We start from the raw sequence: 27,182 nt of genomic DNA on the forward strand, positions 1-27,182 counted from the left end.
AATCTCGGGAGGAGCTAGAAACACCAGAGGCACAAACAATCTTCTGCTGAAACCTCGAAGATTCCGGAAGGAAAAAACATAAGCGCTCCTTCTCAGGAATGGCGCCTAGGATCTGGAATTCTCTCCCGGCCGAAACCAGGCTTATCTCTTCCACCACACTCTTTAAAAATGAAGTAAAAGCTATCCTCATGGCTAAATACACCTGAACCACTATCTTGATCACTGTTCGTACTCTGCACCGATCCATACTACATGTTTGACCCTTTTGCTTATTTGTATTAACTGTTTATTACTCACAGGTTGGCTCTGTAACCGCATATTTGTATTACTCTGTACTAATGTTGGGCTTAGCTGCCACCAATTTGTACTTATTGACCTATTGTTTTATCTTTTTAACCATGCTCCCACATGTACTTCTCTTTGTAAAGTGCTCTGATATCTGCAAGGATCTTGTCCGCGCTATATAAAACTTTCAAAATAAAATAAATAAAATAAACTCCACCCCTCAGGTGGGGGAGACTAGGTGAAGCACAACTCCCAGTCCCCGCCACCTTGCAGATGGGGGGACTCGGCCAACCAGGAAAATGCTTATTCCCTCCTCCCACTGGAGGGTGGGATAATCGGGGTTGTACCCACCCCAGGGAAAGGACCCATCTAGTATTAGGGGCACCCCTGAACCTTGCTTCCTAAGACTACAAGAAGAAGGACCGAAAAACTGTGCCGAAGCTAAGAGGAAGACTCCCATGGACTTGGCCCCAGTCCTACCGGCCTGTCTCCACTTCAATCCTGCAAAATCCTGGTGTGTCCTGCAGCCAGCACCCTCGAAAACCCCAGAGGACCTGCTTGCCTTCAACCACAAAGACTGTCTCCTGTGAACACCAGAGTTGCTCAACGACAACCTCTGGCCCCTGCCAGAAACCGCAAATCTGCACCACTCTGCACCCACAGTCTACAGCCTAAATCTGGAAGATCCCCCGAACAGTGACCAGGAGCTCGTAAGAAGATTTAACCCTAAAAGGCACACCTGTACCCAACACCCCACTGCCTTGGGTGGCCCAACCGACGGTATTTAGCCAACCCCCAACATCCCAACTTGCCTCTCAAAGTGGTGGTCGCACCCAGAAGACCTTCGTCCCTGAGCCTGCAGTGCTGTTGCAAACGGGAGACTCCCCATTGAAAGCTACAGGGTTTCCGACGCCAAAACAGCACTCTGCACCCAGCCACCCAAGTGCCGCTGAGGGTGGATCTTTTGTGCTGGCCTAAACTTCCATTTGCCCTGAGCTTAAGTCCTGGAGCTTAGCTCCCACAACCAAGTGGCCTGCTCGTCATCAGCCACCAACCAGAGGCCCCCTATCCCCCAATGGATAATATCGGGCCCCAACATTCTACACCAGACCGCCCTAGTGCATCACTGACCCTGGGGACTGCTGAGTCTAACCCCAGAATACCAACTCCCACACAAAGTATTTACCTCTAAACCGATAACACTATTTTCTCCCATAGGATAACACTGACTGTTTCCATGAGATATTTAGAAGTGTGGAGTTGGAAACCCTAAAGAAATTCTTTAAAGAAATATGCTACTTACCAGTATGCATCTGTTCTTGGCATGTAGAGCTGCTGACATTCATATCTGTGCATAGATCGCCGCCTAGTGTTGGGTCCGGATGATTGCACATTGTTGTCCTGGAAGAGTCTTCGAAGTATCACGAGATAGGTGGCTCCTCCCCTGGACTACAGTGCGCATGGGCATCCTCTCCATCCTCAGATAGTTTTTCACCATTGTGGCAGAGATGGAGTGTAATACAGTAAGTGATGACCATGCCTGAGAATGATTCTGAGTGCTACAGCCACTACAGGCACCGGGAGGAGGGCGGGCGATATGAACGTCAGCAGCCCTACATGCAAAGAACAAATGCATACTGGTAAGTAGCATATTCCGTTCGAGGCATGTGGGCTGCTGAATTCATATCTGTGCATAGAATAAATAGCAGTTTCCTCCTTAGCAGTGGTTGCCCGTGCCAGCTGCAGCAGTCTGAAAAAGAGTTCTGAGAACAGCCTGACCTACAGCAGCTTGCTGTTTGGAGTGTACATCTATGCAGTAGTGTTTTGTAAATGTATGTATGGTGGTCCATGTGGCTGCTCTACATATATCCTCTAGGGCAATGTTACCTAGGAAAGCCATGGATGCCCCTAACTTGCGTGTGGAATGCGCTCTTGGGGGAACTGTTAACGTGCGTTTAGCCTTTTGATAACAGATCTGTATGCACTCAACAATCCATCTGCTTTACCAGATTTGGAAATGGGGTTGCCTTTGTGCTGTGGAGAGAAGGCAACAAACAGTTGCTTAGTTTTTCTGAAATCTTTTGTCCTGTCTATGTAATACAGGAGAGCTCTTTTAACATCTAGTGTGTGCAGTGCTCGGTCTGCCACTGAATCTGGATTTGGGAAGAATACTGGCAGTTCTATGGTTTGATTAATGTGGAACTGTGACACCACCTTAGGCATAAATTTATGGTTGGTACGTAGTGTGAGAAGTTGGCCTGAAATATAGTTCTCACTATTCCAGTGATCACTGTGTATCATTCCAAACAACCCTTATTGATGATTGGTTGTAAGTCAACCTTATAGACCAGCTATCCTAGTAGCGTGGACAAAAGCAGTCTTTAGGCTAAACTCTAGAGGGCGTGTTAAGCCAGCTGTTATACCATCACATATACCCCTTGAACACCAAGTGAAAGAACACCACACAAGTTGTTATGAAAATAAAAGGATATTTATTTATAACAAGTCTACCCTGAACTCTTTATGAGTCAGGGAGCTAAGCACAATACAAAACTCTTACGAAAATACTTTAAGTTGCACAATTTACACAAATGCCCGAGGGGCACGAAAAACCATATACTCTAAAAGTGGAATGCGAAATACTAGCAGGTGAGGTACACGGTCCAGAGGCTTCAGGACCGCTAGGACTACACTACTGAACTCTAAGGTTAGGAGCAGGAGTCCTATGGAGATCGGGTGCAGAGTGTGCACTCTCACGCGGGATGCGGGACAAAGTCTATGGATGCTAGTATTTGTAAAGTTACTGTTATCGGACAAATCCGACTAGCTAGACTGAAAACGACAAAGGATCTGGACACTTGGATAGTGAACCTATGTTGGAGCACCGAAATGCTCGGGTTACCTAGCCCAGGGGCTGCGGCTGCATAGGGTTCAAAAGACGTCGGGAATCCTCGTTGAAGTCTATGGAGCCTGAAAGAAGGAGTTGCTGGCAGGCGACCAGTGAAGATATTCTGAGGGATCCAAGCCTGGATCGATGATGGAGACAACCTGAAAGCAGAGGGGACTCAGTTCTTAATCACTAGCCAGTGATTAGGTGGGCACCAGGATGGCACCGGATGGTAGTCACCTCGACCAGGTGAGTGGGCACCGCTGGACTCTGCTGTCCCTCGGACCAGGAGGCGTTGTCGGCGACCAGGATGGAGGTGCGAGCTGCCCCACGAAGGTGTCTGCTGTCAGCGATGCTAGACCCAGGATTGGGGCAACAAACCTTGGCAAAGTCAAGCCCACGCGGTGGAGTCAAGATGGCGTCTGGAGTGGACCAGGAGGGTCCGGGGTGCTCCTCTTTTGGAAGGGAGCAAGGGCCAGTCTGGAGCAACCAGACCAGCGGTGTAATCGTCGTGGTTCGTCGTCAGGAGGGCCCTAGCCAGCAGGCAAGTGACCGGACAACGCGGTGAGCAGCAAAGAGCAGAAGGGCCCCACGCAGATCTCGTGGATGCTGGGGGGCTGGACTTCGGTGCCGGCGCTGCTCAGGGTTAGGGCTTCTCAAACCCCAAAGCACTCACTCGGGGATCCCTCGGCGGTCGTGCTGGATAAGTGTCGTGCTGATTTTGAAGATGGCCGGTCCCTCAGGTCTCGTCACACCCACGAATCTCAGCTGGGCTGATGATGCAGGTAGAGGTCAAAGATGCCAGGGAATCCGGGTCTCGTCGAGCTGGGCAGTCTTGATCCGGAGGATGGACTTACAGCAAACTGCAAGCGCTTAGATGGTGCCCGCTGGTGCAGGGTGGCTACTCCTTAGCCACAAGGGAGAGTCTTCAGAAAAAGTCAAGAGTCCTTTCGTGGAAAGTAGTCAAGATTCAGAATTATCTAATTTGGGAAGGGGGCCCGCTCCTACCTTTATTCTAAGAAAAGGGGCTGGCACGCGACTAGGCCCTGCCCATGGGTGGGACCAGGAGGGGGGTGGTTACACCCCTCTCCCTTGTCCGGACATTCCCCATCGCAGGGGCTGGTGTGCCCCTGGAACTGGTTTAAGCCGGCATATGCACAGTGAGCACCGGGGTGCCACTTGCAGTCACCTTCCTCTCAGCCCTGCCTACCTGGGATACACAAAACCCTATCTGGGTAGGTGCTAGCACCGCCCCTGACAGGAAACCCTTTGTCCAAGCTCTCCTCGCTGGAAGGACTCCCAGCAGCAGGAGGTCAGACTTGTGTCTGTAGTGGCAGCATCCATTTTGTGATGCTGAGGTTCGAGTTAGCTTTAACCGGGGTTCACAGTTACATACATGTAGTGTCCCTCTAGAAGGGTGGAATGCTAACCCCGTCGCCAGAATTGGCGAGGGGTTAGTATTCCAATTCGTATGAAACCTTACTTGACATGTTTTGATAAAGCGATACCAAAGTTGGCAAATACCCGCGAGGATTATAAGGCACTTAAGAGTATATGGTACGTGTTATCATGGAACAGCTATTAGGACTTGGTTCCGCAAGCTGCAAACGGGCTCAGCTCATGCCAGAGCACCATCTCACATAATTCCAAGCACTCTGCCTTCAGGATTGATAAGGCCTGCCATAGGAGTGACTGATAGGAATATATGTGTCCGTTTTAGGGTTAGATATAGGAATACTATATCTAAAGCAAAGGGTGATTACACCACCTTGCCCCAGCTGTCGTGCAGCCAGTTGTGTCAGATTTGGATGGCCAGCCAGGGGTGGCATAATTCATGCTGCAGCCCCTGGTAGGCCCTGGGTACACCTATGCCCTGGGTACCTAAGGTACACTGTACAGGGACTGATAAGGTGACTCAGTATCCAATTAGATATGTACCTAAGGTACATGGAATCCATTTTACAGAGAGCAGTAGGCCTGGGGCCCTGAATAGCAGGGTCCCAGGTCAACTAAGTCGAAAAACAAGCAAAACACCAGGCAAAAAGTTGGGGGTAACCATAGTCCGATATCCACCTTCCTACACGTAGCACTACCCTATTAGCATGAATCTGTATGAAAGGCTCTTAAATAGTTAGGGCTTAAATCTCACTAACTCGTCTTAGCGATGTGATCGCCACTAGAAAGGCCACCTTCCATGTCAGAAACCGTATCTCACAAGAGTGAAGAGATTCAAAAGGTGGCCCCATCAGTCTGGTGAGGACTATGTTTAGATTCCAGACCGGTGAAGGCGGGTGCCTGGGAGGAATTACTCTTTTGAGTCCCTCCATAAAAGCTTTAATGGCTGGCACTCTGAAGAGGGAAAGGTGCTGTCTCTTTTGAAGATAAGCTGCCATCGCAGCCAAATGTATCCTTATGGAACTATATGCCAGATTGCATCTGTGTAGATGCAACAAATAACAATGTTTTGCGTTGACGCATCAAGCAGATTTATGTAATTATTGGAACAATAAATGACAAACCGCTTCCATTTGGCCGCATAGCACACCCTTGTTGTAGGTCTTCTAGCCTCCCTGATAACGTTCATACAGTCAGGGGGCAGGTTCAGGTAGCCAAACTATGACCTCAGGAGCCATATTGCAAGGCTCAACTGCTGCGGATCTGGGTGCTGAATGTCTCCATGGCTCTGCGTGAGGAGACTGGGTGTGAGTCGCAGTCTTTGATGAGGCACCACGGATAGTTCTAGGAACGTGGTGTACCATGCTTGCCTCGCCAACGTTGGAGCATCTTTTGCTTCTGCACCGTCCATAGTCCCTGCACTGTATAATGGAGGACATGGGCTCCCCAGCCCTGGAGAGATGCGTCCGTCGTCAGCACTATCTGTGGCCCAGGCTCTTGGAACGGTCGTCCCCTGCAAAGGTTTTGTGTGTTCCACCAATGCAGAGAGTTGTAAGCACGACCGGTCACCAACACTAGGTCTTTTAGATGTCCCTGAGCCTGATTCCACTGTTGTGCCAAGCACTCGGGAAGCAGACGCATGTGTAGCCTCGCGTGAGGGACTATGAAGATGCAGGAGGCCCTCATGCCTATCAGCTGCATAAACACTTGGGCTGGGAGTGAGTGTTGGGGTCTGAATTTCTGAATCAGCAATTGCATGCTGTTGATTCTTGCTGAGTTTGGCTGTGCTGTTGCTGCCAGAGTGTCTATTTGCACTCCTAGGTACTGTTGTACATGTGCGGGCTGTAGATGAGATTTTGGGTAATTCAGTGAAAATCCTAGACTGTGTAGGAGGTGAATTGTGCAGAACATGTGGCTGGCACATTGCTAGGCTGACTTTGCTTGGACAAGCCAGTCGTCCAGATAAGGGGAGACATGGATTTGTTTTCTCCGAAGGTGCGCAGCTACTGTCGCCAAGCACTTGGTAAACACTCTGGGGGCTGTAGTGACCCCGAAAGGCAGGACCTTGAATTGGTAATGCTGGTTGTTTATGGTGAACCCGAGATATTTCCTGTGTCCTGGGTGAATTGGAATGTGGAAATATGCGTCCTTCAGGTCTAGGGTTGCTAGGAAATCTCCCTGACTGAGCAACGGTAGAATTTGCTGCAAAGTGAGCATGTGAAAATGCTCTGACAAGATGTATTGGTTCAGGGGTCCGAGGTCTAGAATGGGCCTGAGAGACCCGTCCTTTGGGATTAAGAAGTACAGTGAGTACACCCCTGTACCCTGTTTATTTTTATTTATTTATTTTGAGAGTTTTAGATAGCGCGAACAAGATCTTTGCAGATATCAGAGCGCTTTACAAAAACAGGGGGTAAGAAAACAAGAGAGTGATTAACAGTGATTAACTTTTGAGAAAAGAATAGTTGTAGGTAATAAGTGGGTAGCAAAATATGGTAGGTGCATGGGGGAGCATAGTCGATCAGCTAACACCAATGATACAAATCGACAATCAGAAAAACAAATAGTACAAATAGGTGCAGAGTCTCAAATAGTTCCAAAGTAAAAGTTCAGGTGAATTTAGTCATGAGGATAGCTTTCACTTCTTACTTAAAGAATGTGGTGGAGGTGATAAGTCTGGTTTCTGGAGGGAGTGAATTCCAGATCCGGGGTGCCATTCCTGAAAAGGAGCGTTTATATGTTTCTTCCTTCCGAAATCTATGAGGTTTCAGAAGAAGATTCTTTGTACTTCTAGTAGTTCTTGAGCCACCAGATATTGTCATCTTCTGGTGAGGTAGCCGGGTGAGTTGTGGTGTAGAGCTCTGTGTGTCATGCAGGCAATTTTCAAATGTATTCTGGCTTCAAAAGGCAGCCAGTTCAAGGATTTTAGGTCAGGGGAAATATGTGAGTGTTCTAAAGGCACCAGTTCTATGGCCCCTTTTTGCAGCATGCAGATGACTTCTTTCTGCAATAAGTGCATGTGCTCTGCGGACATAGGACGGTGCCTTGGGGGTATGTTGGGTGGAGTGGAGGTTAGTTCTAGACAATAGCCGTATTGGATAAGTTGTCTCACCCACCTGTCTGTGGTAATGCCTTCCCAGACTGGCAGGAACTGTTGAAGTCTTCCCCCGACCGGTGTTATATGGTCTGGGGGCAGTGACAAAACGTCACTGTTTATTGGTGGCGGAGGTTCTGGCATTATTATTTCCTCTTCCTCTGGTGCTGTTCCCACGGTATCCACCCCTGTTATGCTTGTTATAGGTGGTCTGTGTGCCTCCTTTGTTGTATCGGGCTTGCTGTGACGCTTGACCTCTAGAGGCTCCCCTGTTACCGGAGCGACGAAAGGAACCGCCCCTGAACTGTTGTGACTTTAGAGCTCCCATGGATTTGGCGGTCAGTGTCTTTCTTAATTTTTTCTAGGGTTGTGTCTACATCGGGACCAAATAGAAAGTCAGGGTTAACCGGCTGATTGAGCAAAGTTGTTTGGATCACTGGCTTGAAACCAGAGATGCGGAGCCAGGCATGCCTTCTGAGCATCACACTTGTATTGATGGCCCTAGCTGCTGTGTCTGCTGCATCTAGCGCACATTTAATGGATGCATTTGAAATCAGCTTCCCTTCCTGTATTAGCATTTTTGCACCCTCCTTGTAAGCATCAGGCAGGTGTTGTAGTAGCTGCTCTAACGTGTCGTAATGAGCCCTATCATATCTGGCTAATAGGGCCTGTGTATTTGAGATTCTCCAAATATTTGCCGCTTGAGCCGCTACTCGTTTGCCAGAAACTTCCAAGATTTTGGATTCTTTGTCCGGAGGAGGAGCATCACCACTTGTTTGAGAGTTCGCTCTCTTACGAGCATTAGCCACTACTAAGGAGTCCAATGGGAGCTGGCCTCTGATATACGTAGGGTTTACAGGCGCAGGCCGGTATTTCCTTTCAATTCTTGGGTTCACAACCCTTGCGGTTTCTTTGAAGATGTCACCAGCGTGTTTAAGGACACCCTTCAGCATTGGCAATGTCTTTACTGATCTTTCTGAAGTTGAGAAAGTGTCAAACAAAAAGTCTTCCTCTACCGGGTCAGCGTGCATTTCTACATCATTATTATGTGCTGCCCTTTCAATCAATGCGTTAAACACAGCTGTATCTTCAGTTGGCAAGGTTTTGACTGTATAGGACTGAGTGTCAGGCGTGGTGTGTGGCTCACCAGGGTCAACAGGGTCAGTCCAGGGTTGAGACTCCTCTTGATCTGTGTCAACAGGATAATTAAATTCCTCCTCATTGTAACCTTCCCCCACATCCTCATTGGTACGTGTGGGAGAATAGGCGTATCCCTGTCCATAGGACTCCACAGGCTCAAAAAGAACAGGTTAGGTGGCAGAGTCCCTCTTCTTTTTGAGTGGGATCTTGTACGACTCCATAGGATTCTCTGGAATGATCTTTCTTTTATAAAGTGAGTCTGCCAGAGTCCGAGTCGAAGAATAGTTTTGACTGATTATCATAGGAGGGCGCTTGGAACACAACGTCCTCTTCTGTGGGCTGATGTCTTGAGGCTACCGACACCTTTTTGGCTGTGTCGGTGCTTTTTTGTGGTTCGAACGCCTTAGGTCGTGCGGTCGGGGGTAGTCCGTACTTTATTGGCTGTGGAAGCATTGAAGACGGACTGGCCTTCTTCGAGGGTTGCGGCGTCTTCGATCCGACAGACTTCGTGTTATCACCAGTTAGTTTGTGGCCTTGCGTCGACTTGAGCTCTTGGTGCGCAAAAGGGAAGCTCTTCTGCTTCGACTTGACATGCTCTTTCAGGTCGATTTTGGTCTTCGACTCGAAGGCCTTGACCACCAGTGGCTTGGAGGCTGGAAGCTTCGGATCAAGAGTCTTTTGAGCCTGGAGTTCTTTATTAGTGTCGCCATATTTGGACGTCAACGGCGTCAGTGCGACTACTTGACCTTAGAGACAGGCTTCGGCGCCCCGATCTTCGGGCCAACACCCCCTTGCGTCCCCGAAGGGTCGATGACATATTCAATTTGATTGGATCCGATGAATCCGAAGTCGTCGATCCGAGGACTGTCTTTAGCAGTTTCGGTTTCGATTTGGCATCTGTTGGTTTCGATTTCACCGCTGATTGTGGTTGATCGACCGATGGCTCTTTAGAAATATTCTTAGCCGGGCCTTGACACAGGGCTATAGAATGTGGATTAAGATCTTGGCTAAGGCCTTCCGGCGATGCCTCGACCTGAGCCGTTGAAAGTACAGTGTCATTATCGGGCCCCGCGACTGCGGTTGGGCCTTGCTCATCGCTCGAGTCGTCATCGACTGCTCCGATGGCTTGTGCGTCGTCCCCTACCTCGACGAAGTCTTCATCATGGACGTAGTCTTCTTCTTCGTCCTCGTCATAGTTAGACTTGTGCTCCGACGCAGGATCCGACTGTTGTTCAGGATCCTCTTCATCGACGCCTTCTTAGTCTTCAGCCTCGAAGATGTTCTCCGGGTCGGGCGCCGTTTCCCGTGCCGACTGTCTAGCGGCGCATCGAAGCCAAAGTGTTTTTTTCGACCTGGACCAAGAACAGGCCATGCAGCTGGCCTCGTCGTGGTCCGGGGATAGGCATTTATTGCACACCGGGTGCACGTCGATGTGAGGGTATTTAGAGTTGCAAACGGGGCATCGTTTGAACGGGCTCCGTTCCATCGATCGTTGATGGGGCCTTTGGTGTCAAAAAAGGCAAAGGCCTTCGACGTCCAGTTCAAAGAACTGGAACAAGTACGTGGCACCAAACGAAAGACAATACCGACGCCCCAAAGGCCTTTTGGCCTTGTGAAAAAGTGTTTATCGATTCCGAACTTGAGTTAAGAAAGTACATCCGAACCCAATGGCGGAAAAAAACAATCTGAGGATGGAGAGGATGCCCATGCGCACTGTAGTCCAGGGGAGGAGCCACCTATCTCGTGATACTTCGAAGACTTTTCCAGGACAACAATGTGCAATCATCCGGACCCAACACTAGAGTGCGATCTATGCACAGATATGAATTCAGCAGCCCACATGCCTCGAACATTAACGAAAACAATTTCTCACCTGTTTACAACACTGTGTAAGCAAAGTAATCTCAAAAGTAACTTGCCTGTAATTTCACTCAAAAATCCTATACTAAGCATATGTACTGTATTTGAAAAGCATTGCATTATTAGTAACACTACTATAATACAATCGAAGTATATTTACAATTTCTATCCAAACTGTGTTACAATTTATATATTTACTGGAAAGTACATATCACTTACCTGGGCCAGGTTTGTTTGGTTCTAGGAAAAAAAAGTAATAAAGAATTGTTTTTGATAGCAAAACAATTGGCCTAGAGTTCAGTTCTTGAGTGTGTGAATTCATTTGCTGACTGAGTGTGTAAAACAAATGCTTCACACTGTCCTCTGATAAAGCCTTGCTGCTCGACCAAGCTACCACAAATCGAGAGTGAGGTTCTATCTAACTTTACCTCTGCCTACCTTTGGGGTTCCACTGGACTCCATGCACACTATACCTCACTTTGGTATAGAATATACAGAGCCAGCGTCCTACAGACAGCATCTGCCAACCCCAAAAGCCCTCCCTCTGTAATCCTGTTTATTAAAGCAGAGCTCAGGATTGAAGCAAAGAAGCTGCTCCTGTGGCCTTTCTAATAACAGCCTTGCTTTGGCCAGATCACTGCCCACGTATGCAGCATATCAGGAGCTGCTCGAAATAAACTTGGATGGACATTGGTCCGTGAAGAAACCCTGGACGACTTATTCTATTCTAAGGTTTGGTAAAGCGCAACAGCTGCCCCAGCGAAGAGACGTCCCGGCGCTAAGAAGAGTCACAGAAACCTACCCAGCAGGGGGAAGGGGAGAGTGAAGAACTACCAGAGGAGAACAGGAGGGTCTTAATGGCTTCTCGGAAAGTTGGGAGGCTTTCTAGGGAACGGATGTTAGGAGGCAGAGCATTCCAAAGCTTAGGTCCTAAGACCCTAAAGGAGCGGCCTCCGATGCGGCAAAGCTTTGTGCAGGGAACTGAGGTTCCGTGACAATTGTAAGTGGTGTTCTCGACTCGCACGAATATGGTCGAGTCTGGTATCTATGAACCGCAAATGACGAGTTTAGTAAGTGTGCGCAGTTTCGCTGTGCTAACCTAAACCGTTCGTTTGTTATGTGGGTTTTTCATCTGTACCCACGGGTTCCATCTTAGATACGGCATCCATTTTGTCTCTTGCCCTCAAGTAGCCAGCGAACGGACGCTGTTCGCTTCGCGACCCTGGGACTTCCAAGATATTTGCGGAAGACACATGTTCTTTGTACGTGTCTTTATGACGAGGGGGATGCTACTGTAAAGCAGATGGCGCCGCTCGAGGCTCATCTTGCCGCACGGACTTATTGTCTCAGCCGTGCATCTCATTAGGCACGTCCCTTTGATGCCTGTATCTCGTGTTTCCCGATACCTCCCCTTTTACACCCTTTCCGATCTCCCCACTGTCTCCGTCTTCCTCTGCACCTGTCCTTGTTCCTATTTTCGATCTGTTTTACTGCCGATTGGAATGTACTAATGGTGGGAAGATGGTTTTTACAGTTGGGAACCACCAAATGTTTTCGCATTTATGTTCCGGACCTCACGTGTATCAAAGTGACCAAAGCGACCCCTCTGGGGGATAATGGTGGGAACCGGGTTGTAAACTTTTGTGTTCAATGCAACTCTATGAGTAAAAACTGTATAAAAGGAGCGATTCACAGAACCAATTTGAAGCAGTCTCCCCAAGTTGCACGTGGTGTACTTGTCGTGACTTCTGTGTTCCCTGCAGCAAATAAACCTTGAATCTTTGACGCCGAAGGAAGTGTCCCGTGTCTCTGTGATTCGTACGCCGGAGCAGGTTACCCACGAAGGTTTCAGGTGTTGTGCCCTGGCACCGCTGGGTCTTAGAAAACCCAGTCCTTCAGAACGCTCAAGAGGTACTGGTTGGAGGAGCGCAGATCACGTCCAGGAACGTAAATGTAAATGTGTGTGTCTTGTAAAGCGCACTGCTTCCCGGAGGCGTCCTGGCGCTATAGACCGCTGGGGAACCCGTCCTGGCTTTCCCTTTGAGATGTTCCCTCCTGGGTATCTCCAAGGTGAAACCAGGCATCCCCGGCGTTTGTGTGGGGCCGTTGTGGAGATGAGGCAAGCTAATGCCCAGAGTTGCCGAGTGTGATCCCTGGTTAGAGTAGGCCCCGAGGCGAGAATTATCGAGTCCGCTGAGCCTGGTTCACGACCCTGCCGTGTCGGGAATTGAACCCTGGTCCCGGGCCGTCCTCTGCTTCCAGGTTGCCGCCTCTAACCAGTGAGCCACACCACTCCGTAGGGAATGAGGAGATTTTGTAGGAGAGTAGGAGTCAACGGGTAGCCAGTGCAGTTTGCGGATGGTAGCTCTGGCTGAGCATCTGCTGGGGAGGCCGACCAAAGCTCTTGCCGCCGCATTTTGCACGCGTTGGAGTCTTACAATTTCTCCTTTGTTCGCGCCTAGGAGGACATTAGCGTAGTCCAAGCGAGAAAGGATAGTTGCTTGGGCGATCAGCTGGCAGACCTTCGAGTCGAAAAAGCCAAGTATAGAGCTGAGACTTCTCAATAGACCTATACAAGTGGCGGCCACCTTCTTGGTGTGAGTCTGATAGCTGAGTGAAGCGTCCATCCAGACTTCTAGATTTTTTACTAGAGACTTAGGGGGGGGAGGGGCGGGGGGGGGAATGGAGCCTAGGGATGACTGCCACCAGTGCTCATTCCAGAGGCTGGTGTTTTGCCAAGGAGTAGCACTTCCGTTTTTCCCGCGTTAAGTTGTAAATAGTTATCCGTCATCCATTGGGCCACCGCTGCAAGGCCATTCCCGAAACTGGAGGCCGCGATGGAGGGGCTTTCCGTGAGGGTGATGATCAGCTAGGTGTCGTCGGCATACGACACCAACGTTCCCCCCCACTCTTTGGCCACTGCAGCAAGAGGCTGCACGTAAAGGTTTAAGAGGGAAGGGCTCAACGCTGAGCCCTGAGTGATTCCCTGTGCAATGGGGCGGGGTTTGGATAGAAATGGGGGAGCTGACTCCCGGAAGGATCTGTCCTCAAGGAAGGAGCGGAACCAGGTCAGAGCGAGGCCAGAAACTCCGGTCATCTCCAGACGCTTAAGAAGGATGTCGTGGGATACCGTGTCAAAGGCTGCGCTGAGGTCGAGAAGGATCAGCGCAGCACTCTGACCGGAATCTAAGATCGCCCGGAGATATTCGGAGGTGGCCAGTAGGGCAGACTCCGTACTGTGGCCCGGTCTGAACCCATTTTGGGATGGGTCCAGGATGTTATTCAGGTCCAAATGTTTGGACAGGGCGCTGTTTACGTGGGCCTCTGCAATTTTGGACAGCCAAGGGAGCAGAGATATGGGTGGGAAGTTTTCCGGCTTAGATGGGTCTAGGGTGGTTTTTTTGATAATGGGCGACACCCATGCTTGTTTCCAGGCTGTCGGAACATTCGCAGAGGAGAAGGAGAGGTTGAGTATAGCAGTCATGGGAGGCAGGAAGAAATCGAGCGAGTCCATGAAATGAGTAGGGCTCATAGGATCCGCAGGGGAGCCTGATTTCACCTTTCTGCACAGTTTGATAAGATCGTCAGGGGAAATGTCAGGGATTTGAGTTAGAGGGGTGTAGTCAGAGGTGGAATGGGTGGGTTTGATAGGGTTGAGGGGTTGCTGAGAAAAAGTTTTGTAAATATTTTGAACTTTCTCTATGAAGTATGTAGCGAGTTCCTCACATTGTTCAGCGGACGCAATATTGGGGGAGGGTGACCTGGTGCTCTGAAGTTCTTTGACTAGTTTGAAGATTATTTTTGCAGGGTTGGGTCTTGAATTGATTTTGTCAGCATAGAAAGCTGCGCGAGCCGTGCGGATAGCTTTGTGGTACGATTTTAGTTTCGATATATAATTAGTTTTGTCCTCACTGTCAAATTCTCTTCTCCAGAGACGCTCTGCTTTTTTACATTCCTTGCGCATGGATTTAAGGGTGTCATTGTACCAAGGGTTGGAGGGTGTGGTAAGCCCTTTGGTCCATTTAGCTGGAATGAGAGTGTCAAGTCCTCCCGTAATCCAGTCATTAAAGGCGCTGTAGGTCGTATTGATGTCTTGGTTGGCTCCCCGATGGAATTCCCCTAGGGTGTCGTGGAAGTCAGCGGTGGATAGTTTGTGCCATGGTCTTTTAAGGCGGCGGGTTGATTCAGTTTTATGCGCACGTCCATAGACTAGGATAGTCAGTTTAATGAGGTAGTGGTCCGTCCATCCCATTGGTATAGGCATCTCTGTAGTGACCTCTTGAATGTTGGTAAAGACCGGGTCTAGAGTATGCCCGGCTAAGTGAGTTGGAGCCTGAATAAGGGAATTAAGTTGTAGGGCAGAGAGATCGGCAAGGAGATTTTTAATAGTGGAGTCGTTAGATAGATCAAAATGAAGGTTGAGGTCGCCTAGAATGGTAAAATTAGCAGATTTGGTCACAAGAGCAGTTGCCAACTCAAGAAGGGCTTCAATAAACCTGGAAGCAGGACCAGGTGGGCGATAGATGTAAAGGCCAGACATTGTAAAGTGTGGGCTAGTTGTGATTTTAAAGCGGGCACATTCACAGCCAGGAAGAGCTTCTTTAGTGAATGAGCAAGCGAAATACTTTTTATAAATTACCGCGATGCCACCGCCTCTCGCATCACGATTTAGAGTTGACATGTGGTAGTCGTCTGGGAGCGTGAGGTTGGGAATGGCAGGCGTGCCGTCCCGCAGCCGGTTTCACAAAGGAAGAGAATATCAGGGTTCTCATCCAGTATGAGGGAGTTAACCTCAAGATGATGTTTGATGAGCGACCTGACATTGAGATGAAGAATCGTGAGGGGAGAAGTGGTAGGTGAGTATTGTTTTCCTTGAGTGCAACTCGGGCTTGCAGCGGTGAAGTGGCAAGAATTGCATTGGAGGCTCGTGTGGCCAAGGATGCCTGTAATTATATAATTCAAATAGTCCGACGTACCTAAACTTACTACTTTATGGTGCATTTAACGGGAGGGATTATTTTATGCACCCAGACTCGGGCTCATGGGGATGTACTTCAGCTAAACTGGAGCACAGACTTCATGGCGCAGTGGCCGGCGGGGCGCACACAGCATCCATCTGCAAACCACTGATCTTCACTCAGTGTTAACTAGTTTACCATTTGCTGTTCATGATCTGCACTTTACGACCAGACTACAATTTGACTAAATTTTTGTATGACATCCGATGGTAGTCAAGTTTATATTTTTTAATTCCTTCTTTAAATTGTCAAGAATAAGTTAACTATCATACCTTTGATTTGCTTCCTCAGCTTCGTGAGGTCCGTCATCCACTTTAAAACCTTGGGGTTGGCTGCTAGATCGCTGTAGGACGGCTGCAAGGATACAAAACAAAAACAAACATTTTATCTCCACATATTAAAAGGTGAACGATCAACGTATGCATCCAACAGCACCCTTGGGGATCACAATAAAGCGGTAGGAATAGGTTACTTACCCTGTAAGCATCGACCCGTAGTTTGTACAGCTGTAGATTCAGATGCAGTGCATGCTCCTGCCATCTACGGGTTGGCTTGGACTTTGCAAGCTGTTTTTCTTTGAAGAATTCGAGTTACAAGGTATGCAGGGACTCCTTCCTTAGTAGGGGATGCAGATGGGAACGGACTCTGTTGTAAAATTGTTTCCCCCACACAGCAGGGAATTGAAAGTATGGAGTGGCTAGTAGTGAGAAAGTGGGGACCATGCAAATGGGGTTCAACAAAGTATATACTTAATGTTAACAGAGATGTGGGGCTGCCAGAGTCGCACAGTAAGATGGCTGCTTCCGAACACTGCTCTGCCAGTTGAGAAAAAAAGCCGGCTCAATCCGTAAGATCCCCTAACCAGAGGTGGATTCACGCTGGAAGATTGACCGGCCCCGTTGGGCTTGCACTGATACTTTCCGGGGCCTGTCTTGACGCGGAGACGAACAACTTCCAGCAGAGCAACCTTCTGGGGCGAGTAAGTGTTGTGGCATGGCCTGCTCCGGGGGTGCATTGGAGTCCTATGCTGACCGCCTTTCTCTGGACCATGCTGTTATCCTTCGGCTGGCAGCCTGCCGACAAGCCTGGTGAGAGGGTACAGCTTGCTGGCAGAGTTGGGGAGTATGACAGGGATGGTTAACAAGTGGTGCAGCAACTGCTGGCCGAGGGGGAAATTGGGACTGGGCATGCCACCTCGGACCCACATAAGACTTCTGCCCTTACCGGAGCTGGACTGTCTTGTCAGAGACCTCAAAGAGGCCCTGAACTCTGCACCTACACTCCTGCCTCCTAAAGAGTCCTGTGGTGCTGGAGAGCTAGCACGCAGGGCTAGCTCTCCAGCACCACAGGTAGTAGTCAGTGCAAGCAAGGCTAGCTCTCCAGCGCCACAGGTAGTAGTCAGTGCAAGCAAGGCTAGCTCTCCTGCACCACAGGTAGGAGTCCGTGCATGCAAGGCTAGTTCTCCACCGCCACAGGTAGGAGTCGGTGCATGTAGGGCTAGCTCTCCAGCACCACAGGTAGGAGTCGGTGCACGCAAGGCAAGCTCTCCAGCACCACAGGTAGGAGTCTGTGCACGCAGGGCTAGCTCTCCAGCACCACAGGTAGGAGTCCGTGCACGCAGGGCTAGCTCTCCAGCACCACAGGTAGGAGTCAGTGCACGCAAGGCTAGCTCGCCAGCACCACAGGTACTAGTCGGTGCACGCAAGGCTAGCTCTCCAGCACCACAGGTAGCAGTCGCAAGGCTAGCTCTCCTGCACCACAGGTAGGAGTCGAGGCACGCAAGGCAAGCTCTCCAGCACCCCAGGTAGGAGTCGAGGCACGCAAGGCTAGCTCTCCAGCACCACAGGTAGGAGTCGCAAGGCTAGCTCTCCTGCACCACAGGTAGGAGTCGAGGCACGCAAGGCTAGCTCTCCACCGCCACAGGTTGGAGACGGTTGACGTAGGGCTAACTCTCCAGCACCACAGGTAGGAGTCAGTGCACGCAAGGCTAGCTCTCCAGCACCCCAGGTAGGAGTCGAGGCACGCAAGGCTAGCTCTCCAGCACCACAGGTAGGAGTCGCAAGGCTAGCTCTCCTGCACCACAGGTAGGAGTCGAGGCACGCAAGGCAAGCTCTCCAGCACCACAGGTAGGAGTCGGTGCACGCAAGGCTAGCTCTCCAGCACCACAGGTAGCAGTCGCAAGGCTAGCTCTCCTGCACCACAGGTAGGAGTCGAGGCACGCAAGGCAAGCTCTCCAGCACCCCAGGTAGGAGTCGAGGCACGCAAGGCTAGCTCTCCAGCACCACAGGTAGGAGTCAGTACACGCAAGGCTAGCTCTCCTGCACCACAGGTAGGAGTCGAGGCACGCAAGGCAAGCTCTCCAGCACCACAGGTAGGAGTCAGTACACGCAAGGCTAGCTCTCCTGCACCACAGGAGGTAGGAGTCGAGGCACGCAAGGCTAGCTCTCCACCGCCACAGGTTGGAGACGGTTGACGTAGGGCTAACTCTCCAGCACCACAGGTAGGAGTCAGTGCATGCAGGGCTAGCTCTCCAGCACCACAGGTAGGAGTCCGTGCACGCAGGGCTAGCTCTCCAGCACCTCAGGTAGGAGTCAGTGCACGCAAGGCTAGCTCTCCAGCACCACAGGTAGGAGTCGCACAGCTAGGTCTCCAGCACCACAGGTAGTAGTCAGTGCACCAAGGCTAGCTCTCCTGCACCACAGGTAGGAGTCCGTGCACGCAAGGCTAGCTCTCCAGCACCACAGGTAGGAGTCCGTGCACGCAAGGCTAGCTCTCCAGCACCACAGGTAGGAGTCGGTGCATGCAAGGCAAGCTCTCCAGCACCACAGGTAGGAGTCCGTGCACGCAAGGCTAGCTCTCCAGCACCACAGGTAGGAGTCGGTGCACGCAAGGCTAGCTCTCCAGCACCTCAGGTAGGAGTCCGTGCACGCAAGGCTAGCTCTCCAGCACCACAGGTAGGAGTCGGTGCACGCAAGGCTAGCTCTCCAGCACCACAGGTAGGAGTCGGTGCATGCAAGGCAAGCTCTCCAGCACCACAGGTAGGAGTCCGTGCACGCAAGGCTAGCTCTCCAGCACCACAGGTAGGAGTCCGTGCACGCAAGGCTAGCTCTCCAGCACCACAGGTAGGAGTCGAGGCACGCAAGGCTAGCTCTCCACCGCCACAGGTAGGAGTCGGTGCATGCAAGGCAAGCTCTCCAGCACCACAGGTAGGAGTCCGTGCACGCAAGGCTAGCTCTCCAGCACCACAGGTAGGAGTCCGTGCACGCAGGGCAAGCTCTCCAGCACCACAGGTAGGAGTCCGTGCACGCAAGGCTAGCTCTCCAGCACCACAGGTAGGAGTCGGTGCATGCAAGGCAAGCCCTCCAGCACCACAGGTAGGAGTCCGTGCACGCAGGGCTAGCTCTCCAGCACCACAGGTAGGAGTCGGTGCACGCAAGGCAAGCTCTCCAGCACCACAGGTAGGAGTCTGTGCACGCAGGGCTAGCTCTCCAGCACCACAGGTAGGAGTCCGTGCACGCAGGGCTAGCTCTCCAGCACCACAGGTAGGAGTCAGTGCACGCAAGGCTAGCTCTCCAGCACCACAGGTAGGAGTCGGTGCACGCAAGGCTAGCTCTCCAGCACCACAGGTAGGAGTCGCAAGGCTAGCTCTCCTGCACCACAGGTAGGAGTCGAGGCACGCAAGGCAAGCTCTCCAGCACCCCAGGTAGGAGTCGAGGCACGCAAGGCTAGCTCTCCAGCACCACAGGTAGGAGTCGCAAGGCTAGCTCTCCTGCACCACAGGTAGGAGTCGAGGCACGCAAGGCAAGCTCTCCAGCACCACAGGTAGGAGTCAGTACACGCAAGGCTAGCTCTCCTGCACCACAGGTAGGAGTCGAGGCACGCAAGGCAAGCTCTCCAGCACCACAGGTAGGAGTCGAGGCACGCAAGGCTAGCTCTCCACCGCCACAGGTTGGAGACGGTTGACGTAGGGCTAACTCTCCAGCACCACAGGTAGGAGTCAGTGCATGCAAGGCTAGCCCTCCAGCGCCACAGGTAGGAGTCAGTGCACGCAGGGCTAGCTCTCCAGCACCACAGGTAGGAGTCCGTGCACGCAGGGCTAGCTCTCCAGCACCTCAGGTAGGAGTCAGTGCACGCAAGGCTAGCTCTCCAGCACCACAGGTAGGAGTCGCACGGCTAGGTCTCCAGCACCACAGGTAGTAGTCAGTGCACGCAAGGCTAGCTCTCCTGCACCACAGGTAGGAGTCCGTGCACGCAAGGCTAGCTCTCCAGCACCACAGGTAGGAGTCCGTGCACGCACGGCTAGCTCTCCAGCACCACAGGTAGGAGTCGGTGCATGCAAGGCAAGCTCTCCAGCACCACAGGTAGGAGTCCGTGCACGCAAGGCTAGCTCTCCAGCACCACAGGTAGGAGTCGGTGCACGCAAGGCTAGCTCTCCAGCACCTCAGGTAGGAGTCTGTGCACGCAAGGCTAGCTCTCCAGCACCACAGGTAGGAGTCGGTGCACGCAAGGCTAGCTCTCCAGCACCACAGGTAGGAGTCGGTGCATGCAAGGCAAGCTCTCCAGCACCACAGGTAGGAGTCCGTGCACGCAAGGCTAGCTCTCCAGCACCACAGGTAGGAGTCCGTGCACGCAAGGCTAGCTCTCCAGCACCTCAGGTAGGAGTCGAGGCACGCAAGGCTAGCTCTCGAGCGCCACAGGTAGGAGACGGTGCACGTAGGGCTAGCTCTCCAGCACCTCAGGTAGGAGTCCGTGCACGCAGGGCTAGCTCTCCAGCACCACAGGTAGGAGTCGGTGCATGCAAGGCAAGCTCTCCAACACCACAGGTAGGAGTCGGTGCACGCAAGGCTAGCTCTCCAGCACCACAGGTAGGAGTCGCAAGGCTTGCTCTCCAGTACGGTTGTATGATTAAATTACTACTTCCTGAACCACGACTGCCTGAACCACGACCTCCTAAACCACTAAAGTTTAAACAACGATCTTTTCTTTTCAACGACTTCTTTTTCAACGACTTACTGTACAACGAAATTCCTTTCCTTAGTCTTTATTTTTTGGGGGGGAACCCCCCCCACCCCCCCACATCCCCCAATAATCTCTTATTAGCGTGTTTATATGTTAGTGTTTTTACTTCAAATCAAATCCAAATGTTAAACATCTCTTTTTTTAAATAATACTCTTAAACTTAATTATAAGTATTTTAAAAATCATTTCAATGTTCGAGAATTCCATGCTTGCTTCTCCTTGATGCCATTTCAAATGTGTCAGCCATTGAGTTTTTACTCGCGTCGGGAAGAGAAAGGCTTTGCCATAGTGAAATGGTAACCAACAGTGCCCTCTACTGGCTTTAAAAGGTAAATTCATTCTGAACATTTCAAATATTCTAAGTCGTTGTTCCGCAAAGTCGTGGTTCTGGACTTCGTGGTATGAGATTCTTCGTGGTAGGTGATTCTTCGTGGTAGGTGATTCTTCGTGGTAGGTGATTCTTCGTGGTAGGTGATTCTTCGTGGTAGGTGATTCTTCGTGGTAGGTGATTCTTCGTGGTAGGTGATTCTTCGTGGTATGTGATTCTTCGTGGTAGGTGATTCTTCGTTGTTTAGGATGTTTCCCCTCCAGCACCACAGGTGGAAGAGAGTTGCCTCTGCGAGCCATGTCCAGAAGGTAATGGTCCACTGCCTCTTCAACAGTGAGTCGAGGCGGGTTCACATCTTCCGGCTCACTGCAGCCTCCCCCTCTCTTGATCTCGGCTGTGGACAGGCACAGGAGGAGGACAACTGCGCGCAGCCCTCGAGCCATCAATACCCTCTTCTTCGAAGGCCACCCTGGAATGAAAGCCTGCGGGCTGCGCGGTGATTCATCCTGGAGGAGCGGATAACTGCAGGTCCCGGCAGACTCGCCCTTCCACTGGTGGTAAATCAAACACCGGAACAGTGGGCAGCACGAACAGTAGTGCCACATAAAAAGCAAGTCTGTGTTATCAAAGCTGCCAACTGAGGCTTAGAAGATTCAGGAAGTAGGTCCTGGGCCTGGAGCAGGTCATCGGATTTGGGCTCACACGCACTGGTCTCTTTGTGGCGAGCCTGGAGATGGGTCTGAAGGCTGCGGCTTGCTCGAGGCCTCACCCTTTCTGAAGAGGTGGGTCCCAGTCAAGCGAGCTTGCTCTCTGGAGCCCTCTCAGATCAATGCCACCAGAGCCATCGTTCCCTTCTCTAGACCTGAAGCCGGTGTCACTCTTAATGACTGGCGTGCGTTTCATCCCGGCTCCAACAGAATGAACGCCAGTTGCTTCTCTGAAGGCGACATTACTTGCCAGAAGTGCTGCATGTTATGAAACTAAGGCTACTCATGTTGAGAAAAGTTACAATTAAAAAATAAACCCTGGCAAAGCCACTAGGCCTGACCTTCTTAAGACCAACTTAATTTTTTTGCTTTTACTTTTTGTAGAAACATATACAGTAGGCATAACATGCGCAATAGTTAAAAGTGCAAAATATGCTCGATAAAGGTGAACACCTGTTGCAATAGCCAAAGGCTCTGTAGGAGAGTAGGGTCTGCAATCCTATGATCACCCAGATTTTTTGCTTTTGTTTCACTGGTTTACGACTTTCTCTGGCTGTGGGCCTGCCAATCAGACCCACAGCCTGGCTGTTCTCTCTCTAAATTGACACGTGTACCTTAGGTGCATTTACCAATTGGTACTGGGCCACCTTATCAGACCCTGTAACTCAGGGCATAGGTGTACCCAGGGCCTACCAGGGGCTGCAGCATGTATTATGCCACCCCTGGCTGGCCATCTAAATCTGACACAACTGGCTGCACGACAGCTGGGGCAAGGTGGTGTAATCACCCTTTGCTTTAGATATAGTATACCTTTATCTAACCCTAAAAATGGACACACAGAGTCCTATCAGTCACTCCTATGGCAGGCCTTGACAATCCTGAAGGCAGAGTGCTTGGAATCGTGTGAGATGGTGCTCTGGCATGAGCTGAGCCCGTTTGCAGCTTGCGGAACCAAGTGCTAATAGCTGTTCCATGATAACGCATACCATATACTCTTAAGTGCATTATAATCCTCGCGGTTATATGCTATCTCTGGTATCGCTTTATCAAAACATGTCGAGTAAGGTGTCATACGAATTGGAATACTAACCCCTCGCCAATTCTGGCGACGGGGTTAGCATTCCACCCTTCTAGAGGGACACGACATGTATGTAACTGTGAACCCCGGTTAAAGTTAACTCGAGCCTCAGCATCACAAAATGGATATTGCCACCACAGACACGAGTCTGACCCCCTGCAGCTGGGAGTCCTTCCAGCGAGGGGAGCTTGGACAAAGGGTTTCCTGTCAGGGGCGGTGCTAGCACCATCCCAGACAGGGTTTTGTGTATCCTGGGTAGGCAGGGCTTTACAGGAAGGTGACTGCAAGTGGCACCCCGGTGCTCACTACGCATCTGCCGGCTAGAACCTGTTCCAGGGGAACACCAGCCCCTGGCCTGGGGAAAGTCCGGCATGGGAGAGGGGTGTAACCACCCCCCTTCCTGGTCCCACCCCTAGGGCAGGACCTAGTCGCGTACCCACCCCTTTCTTTAGGATAAAGGCAGGTGCGGGGACCCTTCCAAATTAGATCATTTTTGAATCAAGAAACTACTTTCTACGAAAGGAACTCTCGACTTCTTCTCAAGATTTCTCCCTTGTGGCTAAGGAGTAGTCACCCTGCATCCGCAGGCACCATCTAAGAACTCTGCGGTTTGCTGCACGTCCTTCCTCCGGAATCCGACTGACCAGCTCGACGAGACCCGGCTTCCCTGGCACCTCTGACCTCTATCTACCTCTACAGCTAAGCTGAGAACCGTAGGTGCGACGAGACCGAAGGACCGGCCATCATCAGAACTGCACGACTTCTATCCAGCACGACCGCCGAGGGATCCTCTGGTGAGTGCTTTGGGGTCCGAGAAGCCCCGACCCTGAGCAGCTCCAGCACCGAAGACCAGCCCCCCAGCATCCACGAGATCTGCGTGGGGCCCTTCTGCTTTTCGGCTGCTCACCGCATTGTCTGGCTACTAGCCCGCAGACTTGTGGCCTTCCCGACGACGACCGACGACAACACTGCTGGTCTGGTTGCTCCAGACTGGCCCTTGCTCCCTTCCAAAAGAGGAGCACCCCGGACCCTCCTGGTCCACTCCGGACGCCATTTTAGGTCCACCGCGTGGGCTTGAATTTGCCAAGACTTGTTGCCCCAATCCTGGGTCCAGCGACGTCAACAGCATCAACCATCGTGGGACAGCTCGCACCTCCATCCTGGTCGCCGACAACGCCTCCTGGTCCGTGAGACTGCAGAGCCCAGCGTCGCCCACTCACCTGGTCGAGGTGACTACCATCCGGTGCCATCCTGGTGCCCATCTGATCACTGGCTAGTGATTAAGAACTTGGTCCCCTCTGCTTTCAGGTGTCATCCATCTTCGATCCAGGCTTGGATCACCTCGAGCAATCTTCACTGGTCGCCTGCCAGCAACTCTTTCTTCAGGCTCCTGGTTCGTCAACGAGGATTCCCGACGTCTTTTCAGACCTATGCAGCCGCAGCCCCTGGGCTAGGTAACTTCGGCATTTCGGTGCCCCAGCATAGCCTCACTATCCAAGGGTCCAGATCCACTTTCGTTTTCAACCTACCTTATCGGGTTTGCCCGAGAACACTAACTTTGCTTTTACTAGCTCCCATAGACTTTGTCCCGCATCCCGCGTGAGAGTGCACACTCTGCACCGAGTCCCCTAGGCCTCCTACTAGTAATCTGAAGGTTCAGTAATGTAGTCCTAGCGATTCCAAAGCCTATTAGTCCAGTACTTACCTGCTAGTAATTTCGCATTCCACTTCCATAGTATATGGTTTTTCGTGCCCCTCAAGCATTTGTGTAAATTGTGCAACTTAAAGTATTTTCGTAAGAGTTTTGTTCTGTTCTTAGTAACCTGTCCTCATAAAGAGTACAGGGCTGTTGTGATTCTAATAAATACACTGTTTATTTTCATAACACTTGTGTGGTGTCCTTTCACTTGGTGTTCAAGGGGTATATGTGATGGTAAAACAGCTGGCTTAACACGCCCTCTAGAGTTTAGCCCGAAGACTGCTCTTGTCCATGCTACTAGGATAGCTGGTCTATTGGTTGACTTACAACCAATCACCATAAGGGTTGTTTGGACTGATACATAGTGATCACTAGAATAGTGAACACTGAATATCAGGCCAACTTCTCACATTGGTGAGCAGCGGTTGGGATTTGAGCTTGCTGTTTTACCACACGTATCCTAAGAATATCTTTGTGAAAGATCACATAAGTACCAAGGTACATATAACTAAGCTTAGAATACTCTGAGTTCTACTGAACCAGCTGTTGCAGCTCCTCAAGGCTTAGCACACCTTGACTACAACTCTTAGCAGATCAGAAGGCAAACACATAGTGTAGGTAGGTGCATCACTTACACCACACTAGAAGCATGTCTAACCACGGAGAGTCTTCAGAGACCCCTCTTGTGGTTGTGGACCCTCCACAGGTCACTTCCAGATATGCTGCTCTTAGCTTCCAGGAGATGAGACAAATCTGTACATCCAGGAAGCTAAAACAGGGTTCTAACCCTACCATTCCCTTTCTGATTGGTCTCTTGGAGACTTATGATGCTAGGAGGTCTGCTAACACAGATCCTTCTCATCCAGATGGGAACATGCCTCCCCTTGAGGGAACCCAGGGTGACCCTGACCGACACCTCCAGGCAGCAGACAGTGCTGAGGAGGGGGAGGAAGATGAGTTATCTGGGGATGAGGCAGAAACAGGTCAGGTAGAAGTCAGAAGACTCACTAGAACCAACTTAAGTAGGCATGAGAATGGATTTGGGGGACCCCCAGGGCCACTCTCAGGCAGACTTAACATTGGGAGTGGGCGAGTTAGGTCTCTGTCCAGAGGCTCTAACAGATCCATTCAAACCAATGGCTCTCAGACCTCTTCTCATAGAGGGATGTCATACCCTAAGAGAAGGGAGCATGAAGCTAAGATGAGGGAAGCCAATCTGAGGATTGAAAGGGAAGAACTTGCCCTGGCCAAAGAGAGGCTTGCCTTTGCTAGAGAGCAGAAATTAAGTGGGTTAGATCTCACTGGTGGCAGCATTCTCCCAAGAGAAAAAGACAGGAGTTTAGATACTAGACACCTGAGTAAGATAGTGCCCCCCTATAAACAAGGGGATGACATCCACAAATGGATGACTGCTGTGGAGAGAGCCTGCACTGTACAGTGTGTCCCCCAGAGTCAGTGGGCAGCTATCTTGTGGCTCTCCTTTGAAGGTAAAGATAGAGATAAGCTCCTCACTACTAGAGCTGAGGATGCTAACAATTACCAAGTCCTGAAGAATACACTGATAGATGGGTTTGGCTTAACCACTGAGCAGTACAGGTTGCTGTTCAGGGATACCCAGAAAACGCAGTCTCAAGATTGGTCTGACTTTGTCGATTGTGCCACTAAGGCTTTGGAGGGCTGGTTGCTGGGCAGTAAGGTTACTGATTATACAGGATTGTACAATCTGATCATGAGGGAACAGATTTTAAACAATTGTCAGAACCAGTTGTTGCATCAGCATCTTGTTGACTCAGATCTGACCTCTCCCCAAGAATTGGGAAAGAAGGCAGACAGATGGGTCAGAACAAGGGTTAAGCAGAACCAGGGCCAGAATCAAGGTGGTCAGAAGAAAGCAGACCAGAAGGGTAAAGATTCTAAGGGGGAACAAAATGACCAGAAGTCTTCGACAGGTCCCCAACAACCCAAAGAGGGTGGGGGTCAGGCTCCCCAAAAGAAGAAAGAAGGCCAATCCAAAAGATGGTGCCAGTACTGTAAAAGTAAAACTCACTGGTTTAGTGAGTGCACCAAGAAAGGAGGGCAGACTCCTGCCACTGCAGCCCCTAAGGCACCTGTGCCCCCTAGTACAGTCAGCAGTGGTAGTGCACCTCCCAAGGGATTAGTTGGGTTAACCTTGGGTTCTGAGGGGTATGACAACTTAGTTGGCACACTCACTCAGGCTGTCCTTCTCTGTACAGGGGATGTGGATATATCCCCTGATGTCAGTCTCAATACTTTGGGCAAATACAGGCAGACACCTTTGATAAATGGCAAAATGGCTCAGGCCTATAGGGACACTTGTGCCAGTGTCACAATGGTGACACCTAACTTTGTGGACCCTGGACAGATCATGCCAGGTACAGATTTCCTGGTGACCAATGCCAGCAACGTCACTACCAGTCATAGTATGGCGATTGTTGCTTTCTCCTGGGGAGGGGTAAATGGCCAAAAGAAGGTTGTAGTTAGTTCAGACCTCCCAGTGGATTGTTTGTTGGGCAATGATTTGGAGTCATCACAATGGTCAGAAGTGGAGCAGAGGACTCACATGGAGATGTTAGGCTTGCCAGCACATGTGCTTGCTGTGACTAGGTCACAGGCCAGAAAATGCCCCACTGAACAGGTGCTGGATCCTGGAA

The 27,182-nt window shown here is 50.8% G+C and overlaps 1 protein-coding gene across 4 annotated transcripts in view; it reads right to left on the reverse strand.

Moving 5' to 3' along the window:
• Positions 1 to 27,182, reverse strand: part of FAM13B (family with sequence similarity 13 member B) — a 476,175-nt gene that overhangs the window by 235,885 nt on the left and 213,108 nt on the right. For all 4 annotated transcript variants that reach the window (XM_086942255.1, XM_086942256.1, XM_086942257.1 and 1 more), the window contains one exon: positions 15,952 to 16,033. In XM_086942255.1, the coding sequence (XP_086798381.1) occupies positions 15,952 to 16,033 (82 nt within the window). The remainder of the gene's footprint in view (positions 1 to 15,951; positions 16,034 to 27,182) is intronic.

Source organism: Lissotriton vulgaris, chromosome 10 (genome assembly GCF_964263255.1).
Source record: "Lissotriton vulgaris chromosome 10, aLisVul1.2, whole genome shotgun sequence".
In the NCBI taxonomy this organism is placed as follows: domain Eukaryota; kingdom Metazoa; phylum Chordata; class Amphibia; order Caudata; family Salamandridae; genus Lissotriton; species Lissotriton vulgaris.